The 16,157-nt window shown below is 43.2% G+C and overlaps 1 protein-coding gene across 1 annotated transcript; it reads right to left on the reverse strand.

Moving 5' to 3' along the window:
• Positions 1-12,531: 12,531 nt before the first annotated feature.
• On the reverse strand, positions 12,532-15,598 carry LOC140496717 (uncharacterized). The gene has a single exon (XM_072596829.1). The coding sequence runs from the start codon at positions 15,455-15,457 to the stop codon at positions 13,856-13,858; it is 1,602 nt and encodes a 533-aa protein (XP_072452930.1). The 5' UTR covers positions 15,458-15,598; the 3' UTR covers positions 12,532-13,855.
• Positions 15,599-16,157: the final 559 nt, after the last annotated feature.

A 16,157-nucleotide genomic window follows, 5' to 3' on the forward strand; every position in this document is an offset into this window, starting at 1 on the left:
ACTTCTCCTGGTCTGATGCTACTGCTTAGCGTTAGGACCCTCTAACATAACCTGGGGCAAAGGGATGAGAGAGAAGGGGTAAGTGGAAGAGTGTTAAGAGTCTAAAGATGAGTACTAGAGAGAAAAGGAGAATGAGGAAGACATAAGGAGGAAAAGAGCAGAAGTGAGAGAAGGCTGAAGTATTTGAGGGGTTGGGCTCAGAGTGGAATGGGAGGGGAACTGAATCTGGGTGGTAGAAGGTTACAAGAAGTCTATTTGGACTTTAGGTGGGGAAGAGGAATGAACAAGAACCTAACATTGGCTGGAATTAATGGGGGACATTTTACAGGATGGGGAAAACCTGATATTAATGTATTCAGTCATTTCAATCTTATCTGACTCTTCCTGACCTCATTTGGGGTTTTTCTTGACAAAGATACTGGAGTGGTTTGCCATTTCCTTCCCCAGATCATTTTACAGAGAAGAAAGCTGAGGCAAACAACAGTTAAGTGACTTGCACAGTCACACAGCTAGTAAGTGTCTGAGGCTGAATCTGCACTCAAGTCTTCCTGACTCCAAACCCAGAGCTCTATCCACTGCAACACCTAGTTTTCCCATACAGCATGGCAGTTAAGATTAGCAAAGAAACAGGTGCTTTTCCCCACCTCTATACTAATAAGATTTCTCCCTCATAACTGGAAGTTTCGGAATAGGTTTGCTTTCTGACTCAAACTATTACCAAAGTTGAAGGAAGGGCACACACCTGAACACCCTGGTGATACACCTACTTGAACCTAATCCTAAAAATTCTTCTCACACTCAGGACAGATCTGACTGCACCCTCATGTGCGCTTCTTGGGGCAAAAGCAGGATGATGACTACTGCCAAGCTCTTGCCACACTTGACGGCTTCAACCCTAAGCCAAGTTCTTTTCCATGTAGATTCTCAGTACTCTGTAAATGATAACCTGAAAGCAAAACCTTTCTCATCTCCTATAGGAAGGCTTCTGCAGCCTCTCTTAATTCTAGTGCCTTCTCTCTGTTGTTTCCTATTTATAGCTCACTTTGCATAAGATGGTTTGTAGATCATCTCCCCTATTAGATGGTAAGCTCTTTGAGAGCAGGTATTGTCTTTTGCCTCTTTTTATATCCCCAGAACTTAGTACAATGACTATTGTTAATAAATGTTTATTGAATGGAATTGAATTGCTGCCCAATGGTAGGGCATATCCCTTCTTGGTGGATGCTGGTTCAAGTTGAAGTTCTTACTGAAATATTTTCTGTGTTTGGAAAGGGTAGGCAGGCTTCACAATAGCATGACTGCAATAGTGATGGTCAAGGACTAACGCTTGAAAACTTTTTGCCTCTCTCAAATTAATTGTGGGGTCTCTCACTTGGGATAGGTTTCCCATGGCCTGTGGATTTCTTGTCTAGGGGCTATTTCTACCTAGTTCTCGTCAGCCCACAAAAGTGTTTCTTCAGGTTTCTTAAGTCTAAGACACTGGGAAACGTTCTCTGGTGGTTTTTCCTGTAGCCTTTATGGTGGAATGAGATGCCAGGAGTAACCATCACAGCAACCAGACCAAGTAAACTGCTCTCCAAAGTTTGCAGGACGTGTGTGACATTTAAAATGGTGTTGAAGATCCTGGGAGGAAGGATATGGACAGAATCTATTGGCTGAGTTATATGAATAAGCTGGAGAATGACTGGAGCTGGAATGAGAGAAGCTAAGAGATCAGAGAAGCCAGAGGCAGTCAGAAACTGATGGACGTCAGGTGACACTGAATGCCCAGGGCAGTCTGGACTCTGCTTCTTCTCCCTTCCTACTAAAGGAAGCTCAGTAATAAAACTCCTGTCTGCAGCTCAACTGTGGGATGATTACGGCCTACTTCATTTCTGCTTTGTAAAGAGAGAATGCAGGGAAAACAGTATGCCTCTCTTCTAGTAGCCCCAATTTATATCTATACTTTGTGCCCCCTCTTACTCATTTGCATTATTACGCATTTTTATTTGTCTGATATAAAACATGTGCCCATCAAAATCACCTAGATTAATGTGTTTCATATACTAGTTTGAAGCAGTAATGGGAAAGAGAAGGTTTGCTTTTAGTAAGACAGGAAACACTGATCTCATTTGGTTGAAGTTAAGATGGAGGGGAAAGGTCTCTGAATTTCACACCTGACAGAAAGGCAAGAATCATAGTCATTGCATCTAAGGGAGGTAAAGGAAATAAAAGCATGGAGATAAAAGCCTAAAGGAGAGTTGCTGGACCTGACATTAAAATTTCTAGGACTTTCTGACATTTTAACTTGAGGCCCCAGTGTAGTGACTGTTATAAAGCCCTGAGGCTACTGGATTGAGCTATTGTGTAAGTCAGGTGTGAAATTGGGTGTAGTTTTCATTTCCCCTTCTTACAGTAGAAAGATTTCTAGAACTATGAACCCAGACCTCCTATTTTACCTCACAAGGGAGTCTAAATATATTATAGTCATTATTATTAAGTTTCCCTTTATATCACTTGTCTTTACATTTATGCTTTTAAAAAATATCACATTTGTTTTCAAATACATCTCTCCCCTTCTTTACACAGTAAGCTGTCCCTTACAACAGTTGTAACGGGGATCTGGCATAGTGCAAAACCTATCAACTTGCTAAGGCAGCACATCCAAATGGACAATTCAAGGTAGCACAAGGACTGAAACATGTATGCATATGTACATATTTCATAACTTGGCCTACCATGTAATTAGGGGTGCCTTTTTTCTATTGGTTGCATAGCCAGAACTACAGACATCTTCAAAAGAGATTGAGTCCCAGTTGTCCAAGTCTTTTGCTGTATTCATAGCTAAGGGGTAAATGACTTTCTTCTCTCAAGGCCTATGAGGATGAAGCAAGGGAAGAGGGCCTTTGGGCCTCCTCCTTCTTCAAGACCCTGGAAGAGATAGGCCCAGGTCCTTGACCCTCTTTCAATCATTCTCTTCCTAGGCAAGTGCAGGGAGTTGAGTCCTCAAGCTGAAATTTCAAAATCTGAGAGTGCAAGCCACAAAAATCTGGGAGTCAAGGAATACAGTCTGGGTATTTCAAGTGATCAGTCATCTGGAATTATCTGCGGTACTCCAACCCAACAGATGCCAACAGTGCTGCTTTGGGTCATGAAATTAGTATGACCAATGCTATTGAAACTGGGTCAAATTGTGAGCCAAATCTTCCATCCAGATACTGAGGTGGTATGGGAAGGATTATGCTCCTAAAGTAATGGGGGAAATGTTTCTGACTTGGTTTAGGCTTGCTGGGAACCTCAAAAATGTCAGAGTATGAGGTGGAGTTGCCTGGAAGAAATTCACACACTCAAACGTCCTCCGGCAGAGTTTATTATAATAGAAGCAGGTGAAGTACTTTAGGGAACTTGCAAATTAATGAGGATGGGGCTGATGCTTATATACAAAAGGGACAGTGAAAAGATCTGGGTGGGATTAAGGAGTCTGGGGTGGGCTAGGTGCTACAGTGAAAGGAATGCCAAGTAAACTATTAAGTGATCCAGGTAGGATTAAAGAGTTATAGGTATATTTGAGTAGTCTGGGGTGTGCCGGGTGCCTTCATGGAGGCACCAGGGATCTGGCCTGCTGGAATGTATGGGAAAATTCAGACACTGGGCTGTTTCCAAAGACATGTTTTTTTTTTTTTCCTTTAAGGGTCCAGGTTCCATCACCTCATCATTTCTATGTTTGGTTCTTGCTCTATCTTTGAAGCAAATCTCCTTCATAAAAGTCTTCCAATGTTGTGGTTAAATGAAACTGGGGTGCTAGATATTGGCTTTCTAAAAATGAGGCTGGAACCAATAGCAGAGAAAAGAGACACCTCAGTCCTCTCAGGATACCTGAAAATGCTGGGGAGGGAGATTTAACAGAGCTGGTCCTGCAAGAGTTGGGGCCAAAGGCAGTTCAGCAATATTAACCATGTCAGACCATGTGTGACAGTATATGGAACATTTCACATACACAGTTCCCCCCTCTTTCCCCCTTCAATGAAAGAAGGAAGGCACATTTTCTCAGCTCTTCTCCAGGACCAAGCTTGGTCACTATAGTTACCTAGCACTTAGTTGTTGTGTTGTTTCTTGAGAATCCTCAAGATAAGAACTCAAAGTATTGCTCTAAGGCAAAGGTTTCCAAACTCATTTGGCCTACCACCTCCTTTAAAAAAAAATTACTCAGTGCCCTCCTTGGAAATCTACTTTCCCTTTAATGTTTTTTTGAAATTTGCATCATTTCAAAAAAAACCCAATTTTTAAAATGATATATCTTAAATTTTAAATTGTATTGAAAATTTGTGCGGGTTTTCCTGCATTGAAATTTTGATGATGCAAAATTTCATCTTGTAACTGTGTAATATATTGTAAACAAGTCATTACGTAAATATATTCCTGCATGTGCAACCCATAATGGTCAACAATTGCTTGTTGTCAGCGAACTTGACCACTGATTGGTTATGACTTGCATTTTGTGTGTTTATTTGGAAAATAATGTAATCACTATGACTTTAACTCTGTTGCACAACGGATGAAACTTGTACGGTTTTTTCCAAAATTTTTTTCTCTTCTCTCCTTATGTTTCCACTACCTCTTATTTTTATTCAACACCCCCCCCCCAGTTGCACCTAAGGCTATTACCACCCCCCTGAATTGGTCCAGCACTGTCCAGGGGACAGCATCACCCACTGTGGGAACCTCCCACACCTGAGGTTCTCCATTAATGAGCCCTTCATGAAGGTAGCAATTTTTCTCATTTTCCCTCTTGGAGTCTATGGAAGAAAAGATCTGCAATTTCCCATACAGCATACCTCCTTGCCTTTAAAAAGGAAAAAGAAATTTTAGAAGGTATTCTAAAATGGTACTAAAACTCTGCCATTGCTCACCAAAAATGTGTTTACACTTTTGGTGGTGCAGTGGATAAGAGTGTTAACTTAAAGTCAGAAAGACCTGAGTCTGAATCCTATCTCAGATTAAAGCTGTGTGATCCCGGGGGAGTCACTTATCCTCTCTGATCCTCAGTTTTCTCATCTAAAAAATGGGTATAAAAATAGCACCTACCTCATAGGGTTATTGTGAGGATCAAATGAGACAACACATGCAAAGTGCTTTGCAAACCCTTGAAGGGTTATATAGATACCATCTATTATTTTAAAATTAATGTAAACTTATTATCAATATTATCTTAGGACTTTTAATTTATCTGAAAAATCAACTACGATTATAAGAACATAAAAGTCCTAAAAGTTACCATCTGAATCCTGAATGAACGCAAATCATGAGGTTATACAAATTACCTTGAGTTCATTCTGTATATACATATGTGTGTGCTATTATTCCAGATAAAATATAAAGTCCTTGAGGGTAAGGGTTGTTTTATTTTTGTCTTTTTACGCTCAGTTTCTGGCACAATACTTGGCATACGGTAGGCACTTAATACTTATTGATTGATCCATATGAACACCGAACACCTGGACAGAGAATACCAGAAGAAAAGATAGAGTTAGCAGTGAGCATTCTTGAAGTCTTGGTTAATATGATTAGCAGGAAGGAGCTGTTCCAAACAGAAATGACTTAATGATTTACCATACACAAGTTGGGAAGGGTTTGTAATTTTGCTTTCAAAAAAGCATTCAGATAAGTTTTAAATTCAAAAGATCTCAATAATTCAGCTTCCTGGGAGCAGAGTTGATCATAGGTACAAGGATATATTCCAATTACAGTACTTAAATATGAATAATTCAACTTCAAGTGTTTCTTCGACTTCAGGTGAAGTATTTTAGATTAAATCTTGACTGCAGCAGAAGCCCTGAGGGGTGTCTCTGGAAATACGCAAATGAGAGAATAAGGTTGCCAAGTTTCTTAAGTCCAATTTTTGCACATGCAACGCGAACCTTGGACTCTTGGTTAATTTAGAACAAACTCTTACATCCTAAAGGTTTGCTCTTTGAAAAAAAACTAAGGCCATCTTATCTCTAAACTGCCCTATTTTGGTCAGAATCAAGAAAAAGTTAAGTCTTGTGCTTCAACTATCAACTTTCAGGAAACAGTCAGTTTTCAAGCATTCTCACAGAATAAATTTCTCAGAAGAATGGAGTATTCCAGATACTCTGTGGAACATAAAAACATTTTTGAACTTTTTAACTATTTTATATAAAATCTAAAATGTAATATCCTAACGTAGTAACACTGTGATCTGTGATCACTTTGATAACCCAGGATAATCTTGTAAGGTAGACGATGTTAGTATTGTCATGTTCCTCAGTTCAGAGGTGAAAAATCCCCAAGGGTTTCTATAAAATCGTGTGTCAAAGCTGTTTCTTGTTCCGGCCCCCCCTACCACTCACTCCTCTTCTACTCAGTGTAGTAAATTTATAAGTGGTCAGTACAAAATAAAATTGCAAGGGGGAACCTAGAAGTCACAAACTATTCCAAAGATCAAAGGAGCATAATTTACAAATTGTATCATATTAATAAAAAATCATGTCCTGGTCAGATGCACTGAATCAGGGGAAGCCAAGTAGGTGCTCCTGCAGGGATTTTTGGTCCTATGATACGTAAATCTCAGACAAGTTCCAGACACCCACAGCAAGACCAGCAGAAAATCAAAGGGTACTGCTAACTCTGAGATGACCAGCTTTGAGATTTGGTTATGTCAATGAACTAACCCCAAGGTGGCACAGATAAGAGTCTGCTCCCCCGAAACCCTACAAAAATGAGACCTATAACTCCTGCCCTTCCCACCCCCCCAGCACTCATCCATCTCCATCAGGGTCATGTTGCCGAGTACCCCCAACTCTAATCCATGGTTACCTGATTGCACCTCTCCCCTCCCCATCCTCTTCCTTTCTGCCTTCCTTCACTGCCCAATCCTTGTCCTTAAGCCATCTACCTCTGTACCCCTTTTCACTGCTTGTTTCTGTACTCCCTCTACCTGTTTGCTCCTATATCCTCTGTGCCTTATTATAGTGTGGTTGCAGCCTCATTTTCTGCTCCCTTCATGGTCTTTCCTGGTGAGCAGCCAAAGAACTGGGTGTGCCTCTCCATTTCATAAATTATCAATTTATATTGGATACCGGGGCTGAAGTGGAATGGAGCAGCTACTGTGAAATCAGAGACTGAGTGTAAACTATGGTGGCCAACCCCATTCTTTAACCACCAGGCATCTGTCCCTATCCCCAGCCTCCTTCCTCTGATCCATGAGGGGTAGCCAAGAAAGGCTTCTTTACCTTGAGTCTCAAGGACCAGCTACCAGGTGCCAGACTGGGTGCTGTTCTACGTTGCTCTTCAGTAATCTTCCCACTATTCAAATGAGCCCCCACCTCCATCACCTACCATTCCAGGGGGCCCATTCTCTTTGAAAAAACCAAGGACATTTGGTGCTCTAAGACAGACATCTCATCCTTGCTTCCCAGATCTTTCTGCTGCTGCCAGGAGGGGAGATTATGCCCATTCCGGTTCAATTTTTTCCAGAAAAGTCTTTTACTCCCTATAGGTATCAAGAGAAAAATGAAGAAAAAGTGACACAGAAAGCTGCTTTGGAAACTAAATAAGGAACTGCTAGGAATGTCGTATAAGGGTTATGCCTGGGACACTCAACTAGAGAAAGATGAGAAAAAGAACCGCAGGGGATGCCACTGAGAAAACTTCTTACCTACCCAAAGCTCCAGGAGTCAAAGAACTATGGCTTGTCTCCAAGTTCCTCAAAGTAAAAAATAAAACAAACAAAAAACCCCACTAACATGGGAAATCCCTTTCTAGGAGCTACGTCTAACACCCTAATCCCTGTTCTAAATGTGGCAAAGGCTTCCACCAAAGCTCCCATTTGATACAGTAACAGTATAGTCACAATGGTGAAAAGTCATGCTGCTGTTATATGGACAGTGTGGGTATCTCGGCAGCCAGAGTTCCCTGTAAACCTCTTAAGAGAGCAGTTATAGACCCTGACTAGGAGCAATTTCAGCCAAAACTCCAGTCTCATCCTGCACTTTCATATTCACAAAGGTGAGAAGCCCCACCCCAGTCCTATCTATTGCAAAGATTTCCAGCCTCAGTTCCCATCTGATCCAATGTACCCACAGTGGTGAGCATCCCTATCCCCTGATATCCCTTGGTAGGACCTAAACAAAGTATCTAGGACTCCCGGCAAAATCAAAAGACATTCAAGATTCTCAGGCTATGGGAACTTGATAACGTAGGACAGTGCTGAGTGAGAAAACCAGGGAAATGGGGAATAGAAGACTCAGCAGGAACTAGGCCTATTGGTTCATTAGACTTTCAAGGAGATGGAAAGGTGGAAGGATTTATGTGAAGAGCTAGCTGGGGGCAGATAAGGGTACCGGACCAGCCTAGGATTACCACTGCCCCACAAAGACCTTTGGCTGCCGCTCAGCATCTGCACACAGATAAGAGGCCCTTTGACCATGACTTGTGGCTGGAACTTTGGGCAGAAAACAGATCTGGGCAAGCATGCATGAACTCGCTCTGACAAGCAGCCTTTACTTGCCCTGACCAAAGTTGAAATTTTGCTGTCAGCTCCAAATTGGTCAAACACCATGATGGTGAACATCACTACCCTTGCCTGTGTGGACAGTTTTAGCCAGAATAAGAATCAGATTCAGAAACAGTGGCTGCACCATGTTCCCTATTGCATGCGTAAGACATTCCCTTTCCTGTCAAGGTTACTTCTCAAATTTACCTATTATGCCCTAACCTCACACCCTCTCCTCTCATACCTTCCCTATTACTGTAGAGGGTAACAGTAACTTCCCAGCCAGCTCAGGCTCATTAATTTAGGTATCTCTCTCAAATTACCTCCCGTCCCTCCCAACTCCCATATCCCATCAGTTACCAAGGCTTGTTGATTTGAAACATCTCTCCAGTACATTCCCTTCTCTCCTCTGATACTGTCACCACCCTGGTATAGGCCCTTATCACCTCATGGCTTTATTACAATAGCCAAGTCTCTCCCCACTGACACTGAAAATACATTTTTCTCTCAAGGTGTATCAGCTTTATTTGCATTCACATCAAATCTGTTTTACAAACAGAGAACCTGAAAATATTAGAGGAGCATGGCATTTTAACTTTATTAAAGAAAAAAAATCTACCAGGAGACTCTGTATATTGAGTCTGTTGAATGTACATTATTTCTGTGTAATTTGATGGATATGTGAATATGGATGAACTTACTTTAATAGGCTTCAAATTTAATTTTGGCAGTTTTAAAAAAGGAATGGAATGACCTAACTCAGCTTGACATTTAAGCACAAGTTAGTATGGAATACAGGGTGCTTAAAATGTTTTTACTATTGGAGAGAAAATTCTCAGGTCTTGCCACAGAGGTTATTTAATTAAAGCTGGTTGGTTCACAGGGCAATCATGATAACATCTCCCTAATGAACTGGTCCTTGAAACAATTAAGGTTCACAAGGGATAGAGGTGTTTGAATAATCTGCATGTGGAATTGACTGGACAGTGAAGTATGCACTACTCACTTACCGATGTGCTAACATTATTCATTTTATTCCTTAAAATTACAGAATAGAAAGTAGTTCAAGACTGACCTAAATTCTGAAGTGTAGATTTTTGTTTTACTGTTAAATGATTGCAGCGTATGCTTTTAATATCTCAATGAAAAAAACAACACTGGATTTCGAGTCAGGAGGATCAGGGTCCAAATTCCTATTCCATCAAAACTAGCCAAGGGCTTTTTCCATAGTATCAATTTAATGGAAATAATATTTATTTGCCTGTCAAGGCAGGAGACTGGAGGATTAGTAAAACGTGTTCCAAAGTACTTAGTAAATAACAGAATATAATTCTGCTATAAGAAACAATATGACGAAATATGACAAAGCACAGGAAAACTCATATGAACTGACACAAAGTAAAGCAAATACAGAACCAAGAAAATAATATAAAGCAACAATGTAAATACAAAAAAAAACAGCAGAAATTTTGGACCAAGTTCAGCTCCAGAAAGATGAGAAGTCACCCCTCACCCCCCTTTGCAAAGGTGAGGGATCATGGGGATGGGAAGCCATAAATGTCAGACTTTGTTTGATGTTAGTTTTACTGAAGTTTTTTCTTTTCATTCTAAGGGACAGCCTTCTGGGAGGGGGAGGGTGATAACACTGGGAACGGAGGTGAAGTAGAAGCAAAAGAGATCAATACATAATTATTTTTTTACATAGTTGGTTAATGTGCTACAGTTCTTTGAAAATGTAAATAAATGTGCAAAGCACTAACCATTAGATCAATTTTATTTTTCAAAAAGCCTTTTATTAACTTTCAAAAGAAAATTATCAGAATAAGTCCCCATGGGACTTAATAACCTTTTATAACGCTTAATAAAGGATAAAGATAAGTGGCTATTTCTCTAGAAGAATTCCAGAGTAGTGGTGTTCTCCAGTACCAGCACTAGGACTTGCCTTATGTAACTTTTCTATCTTAATAAACCAGAAGAGGATGTGAACAGTTAAGGCCCCCAGGTCTGTAGACTAACTGCTAGCTTAGGGCAAAAACCCTAGACTTAGAGTCACAAGTGGCTCTGGCACTTACTGTTTGTATGACCACGTGGCAAAATACAGCTTCTCTAGCCCTCAGTTTCCTCATTTATAAAATGAAGATCTTGGACAAGATAATCTATTAAGACCCCCTTTTTAGGTCTAGATAGTATTATGCCAAAGGTCTCTCAGCTAGTAAAATCTAAGGTAACAGAAACAATATACAGAAAAATCAGAAAGCTGAAAAAGTGACAGGTAGGTCAGTGTCATCAGTGTAGTTTAGACAATTCCTGAAGATAAAATCAGAACTTTGTTGTTACTGTAGACCTCACCATGTCACATGACTAAACAGAGGGAATGGGATACAAAAAAAGAATGATTTCCCGTCCTTCAGTGAAATGAGGCACCTGCATCTGGAGTACTTTATCCCCTTCTCATCTGCATATCTCACGGGGAAGCATCTTAGAACTTGAAAATCTCCAGAGGAAGAAGTCCAGGGATGAAGTCTGGTGGCAGGAAAGCTGTTATGAGATCAAATTTTTAAACATTAAAAAGATAAATAAATAGGAATCTCACTGCCTGGCACATATGTTTGCTTATTGGATGCAAATTCTCTTCATTAATAAAAGCTGAAATGATGTGTGTGCTAAATCCTGGAATACCAAATTTAAAACTATCTTGATGTCATTATAAGAAAATTAAAAAGAAATCCTGCTTTACATAGCTTTATGGAAGCTTATTTCATGGGGGAGTAAAGAATAAAAATACAAGTTAAAGATAGGTTTACATTTTAATTATTATATAACAGGTCTTTAATAGGTGGTTTGAGGTTCAACTTTATTTTTGAAGTGGGTATCAATGAGAATAACCAGTTGCCCACCCCACTCCCCACCCACCCTCCCTATAAAAAATTCTGGGTTCGAGGAACTCTCAACATTGTCTTCTGTGGTGATTACATTTGCATGAATCCCAAGCCTTACTTTACAGGGGCCTAATCACGTAGAATTTCAGACTCACCCACGTTATACTCCTGTCCTCCCAAGAAGACATGGAGGGAAAGAAAGACCCTTATTCCACAAAATATTGAAGGAGATATTTCACCTCCCTCTAATCCTTTGCTTTCCATAATTTGCCAATCCTGTTAAGAGTTTACCTATTGAACCTAAAACCTTACTATGCAAATTAAATGGCTTCTCTTCTCTAAGAAGAAAAGGACATTTAATTATCTATTTAAAAGACAGTAAAGTAGTCCTGGTTAGGAACTTTTTATTTTCCAAGTTAAATAATTCTGGTGCCAAATGATTTTTCCTTTCCTCAGAAATATGGTCTTCCTAACCATTCTAGTCAGTACCCATAGTTCTACAAAATAAAGGAGAATGTCTGCCCTGAGAAAATACATTGTGAAATCCCTATGAGTAGCGTAAGTATTACACAACTAAGATTAAAGTGTATAGCACTTTATGCTTTTCAATTAATGTACATGAACATTCAAGGTCGATCCTCTGAGGATCCCATTTGATGATACCTGAGGAGGGGAGGTATAGATTGTCCCCCATTTAAGGAAACAGGACAGAGAGGTTATGACTTCCTTAAAGTTAGAGGAAGTCTAGAATTCAGACCAGACTCCCAATCTTGTATTTTTTCCATAACTATACCACCTTTCAACTAAGGAATTATGATTTATCCAAACACTAAGCAAACAGCTCTAGCTTCCCCAACTACACAACGGAGACATGACTCCTTCCCACTGAGCTCCTGGAAGGGTAAGTCAAATAACGTAAGTGAAAAAGTTCTGTGGTAAAAGGCTTTTAATGAGATTGGGGAGCAGGGAGGTAGCAGTAACCATAAATACCCTTTTCCTGTCTTACAGGGGTATATATCCACTGAGGTCAGGGGAAGAAAATTGGACAAAAATGATTCTGAGTCTTGATATCCTGACCCACTAACACATTTTGCTGAAGGGAGAATCCTCTGGAGGAAAAAAGAACAGGATGAGAGAGTTTGAAGCAAGAATAATCACTCACAGATACCATCTTTATTGGGGACTAAGGGCTGGAACCAATGTTTGTACTTTCTCTGAGAACCAAAACATTCAAACACCTCCAAAGGTGCCTCCAACCCAACCTTCCCAACATCCAGGAATCCTAGGGCCTCTTTTTCTTATGCTAGGGCAACAGCCCAGAGCTATGTTCTGTACCAAAAGACTGATCCTATTCACTCCAGGTCTCCCAAGGAGAAGGCCTCCATGTAGGCTTATCGAAAGAAATAATCAGCCCCAGTACACTCAGCCCTTTCCCAAAGACACAGAGTGCCTGCATGGGAAGTGGTGATGGGGGCATCGAGAAAGACAAAGAGACTGGACCTACAGCTGGGAGCACTGCTCCTTGGGAAGCTCTGGAAATGATTCTCCACCAAGCCCCTAAACCTCTCTCATTCCAAGATTAAATTCCATCATTAGCAATGAATTCCTTTGAATTAAACACTATTCTTCCCCAGGCTCTAGACCTGCTCCTTGAAGACAAAACACAAAATGCCCAACATCTTAGTGTGATGAAGCATAAACATCTTCTCGTGACGGGGGAGCGACATAAGAACCCTGGAAGGACACTAGTAGTGTCAAATTTCATGTAGTTTAGCCAAGGGACACTAGGTGGGAACATTCCAAGTTGCCCATCTTCCCCTAGCTCCAAGAATATCTCCCTAAGGCTTCAGGATTCAGGTGCTGAGGCCATGAGAACTATCTCACCCACACTCTGCCCTCTGTCGTTGGGCCTAGGTACCTTCCCATAGCATCAGTGAACCCTCCTCTGAGCTTGGCCCTAAATGTGTCCTATCAACCCCAACACAGCCTTAGAACCACAGGATCATAGAGGTGGAAAAGATCTTATAGGTAATCTATTTCCACCTCTCTTGTAATGTTGAATCCACTCTATGATACTTCAGATAGATAAATCACCATGTGTCTGGAGAAGGCAAGTTAAAGTTCTAACTACCTTAGTTCCATTTTAAAAACTGACAGCTTTCTGCCACCAGGAGCTACACTAAATGAGTCTGTATGCTTTTCTACATTATACCCTGTAACATTTTTGAAGATAACTATAAAGTTCCCTCAGTCTTTTTTTTTAGTCCTATCTGCCTTAATCTTTAAAGTCTACCCATGAATCAAATGAAAAGTCCAACAGGGAGGGAAGAATGGTGGAAACCTTTATATTTGAAACTCAAAAACTATGTCCCTGTCCCAAAAGAGGAAGTATGTTCCAGGACACAGAGGACACCCCCAAAACCCAGAGTTCACATCCCAAAGTTTATCTGACCTGGGCTCTGTCACTTTTAGTGGCTAGGGGTCAGAGGAAGCCAGCTCCTGAAGAGCTTCCAAGGTCCTGAACAAATTCAGGGCCAAGGCCAAAGTTCTGACCAAAGGTAGGATATTTATAGGGACGCCCACCCTGATGGGTCCTCTGGTGCTGGACCAGGTTAGAACTTCGGGCAAAAGCCTTCCCACACTCAAGACAAACATAAGGCTTTTCACCACTATGGGCTGCCTGGTGGATAAGCAGGTGTGAACTCTGACTGAATCCCTTTCCACAGACACTACAAGTATATGGCTTCTCCCCAATGTGGGTCCGTTGGTGCCGAAGGAGGTTTGAACTATCCACAAAGCTCTTGCCACATTCAGGACACTTGTAGGGCTTTTCTCCTGTGTGAGAACGCTGGTGCTTGATAAGTTTAGAGCTGTGGTAGAAGCTCTTGCCACAGTCTGCACAGGAATAAGGCCGCTCCCCTGTGTGGATTCGCTGGTGGTCTGTGAATTGGGAACGCTCACTGAAGCCTCTACCACAATCAGGGCACTTGAAGGGCTTCTCACCATTGTGGGTCCGCTGATGGCGTAGACAGTCAGAGCTGTTAGTGAAGCTCTTGCCACATTCACAGCAATTATAGGGCTTCTCACCTGTGTGAGAACGCTGGTGTTTGAGCAGATAAGAGCTTCGGCCAAAGCTGTCCCCACACCAAGCACACTTATAGGGCTTCTCCCCAGTATGTGATCTCCTATGCTGCAGAAGGTTAGAGCTCAGACTGAAGCTCTTCCCACAATCTGCACACTTATATGGCTTCTCTCCTGTGTGAGTTCGCTGGTGTTGGATAAGGTTGGAGCTGACACTGAAGTTCTTGCCACACTCAGAGCAAGCGTATGGTTTCTCACCCGTATGGACCCTTTGGTGTTTCACTAAGTCTGAGCTTCGTCCAAAGCCCTCACCACAGTCAGGGCATTTGTGGGGCCGGTGGCCCGTGTGGGATCTTCGGTGCTGGATCAGGTTGGAGCTAAGGCTGAAACAACGGCCACAGTCTGGGCAGGGGTACGGCTTTTCCCCAGTGTGCACACGGTGGTGCTTCACCAGGTCTGAGCCCCTGCGGAACTCCTTCCCACACTCAGGACACCTATATGGCTTCTCCCCTGGGTGGGTTCCCTGGTGGTGAATCAGATCGGGGAGACAAGCTACAGTCAGTCCACACTGGAGGCAACTAAAAGGCCTGGCCCCTGGGAGGGCTGTCCTGAGACCTATTCCAGCCAGTTTCTCCTCTCTCGGGCCCTGGCCTGCTCCACACAACCTCTGGAGCCCCAGCATCATTTCACAGGCAGCTGGCTGGCCTGGCCAGACGAGGAAGGGCCTTTCAGGGGGGGGTCCCGAAGGGAGCTTGAACACAGGGCTGGGGGGCAGGTCTCCAGAAGCCAGGCCTGGAGCTCTCTCATCCTCCAGAAGTCCTGGCTGAAGAGTGGCGTCTTCCCCATCTCTCTGACCCAAGGGGAGAAAAGGGCATTCCAGGCCCCTCCTGGGGCTCAGGGGTCCCAGCCCTCCGGCCCCTACTTGTTCCTCTCCTCCATCCCGGGGATCGTCACTTCTCAGACCCTCTTCTTCGTGTGCCTGGGGCTCCAACCCTCCCTCCATCCTGGAGGGGAGAGGGGAGAAAGGAGAGGAAGGGAGGAAAGGGACCGTCCTTTCTTATGGGAAGGCCGGTGGGCAGGAGAGATCAGGGAACCATGGGGCTGCAGCTCGCCCCGTGCACCGACCACAGCCGGGGTGGGCCACTAAGCTTCCAGGTGTCCGAGCACCGGAACCGGAAGCCCCCCCAGCCTGGCCTCTCTAGGACCCAGATCCTAGCGATCCTCTGTGGCCTTAACCCTTTAACTCACCGCGTCGAGAAAAAAAGGTAGAGGCTTGCCGGTCCTCTCCGCCCAGGCCAAGCTGAACAGGCTCGCGGGCCCGCCGCCGCCGTGAGCCCGGGGGGGTGGGACCCCTGCGGCCGGCGCTGCGACCCTGGAGCCCACAAGGGCGTGTCTGAGGGACAGCCGGCTCCAGAGAGAGCAGCGGCGTCCGAGAATGCCAGAGGGCCGGGGCCGCGCCGGGAAGCGCGACGCCCGGGGCACCGGGAACCGCGTAGTCCTGAGACTCCATAGTCGGACGCCTGGGTTCTCGAGGGGAAGAGGCCGCGCGCTGTCCTCTGGGAGCGGGAGTTCTCCGCTCGTCCCACGATAGGCTGTACATGATAATAACAGACTACGTATCCCAGCGTCCACCGCGCCCCTGTCTCCACTACAGAGAATCCGACAAAGAACTACCACTCCCGTCATGCCTCGCGTGCTTCGAA

The sequence above is a fragment of the Notamacropus eugenii genome, chromosome 3 (assembly GCF_028372415.1).
Source record: "Notamacropus eugenii isolate mMacEug1 chromosome 3, mMacEug1.pri_v2, whole genome shotgun sequence".
Taxonomy (NCBI): Eukaryota; Metazoa; Chordata; class Mammalia; order Diprotodontia; family Macropodidae; genus Notamacropus; species Notamacropus eugenii.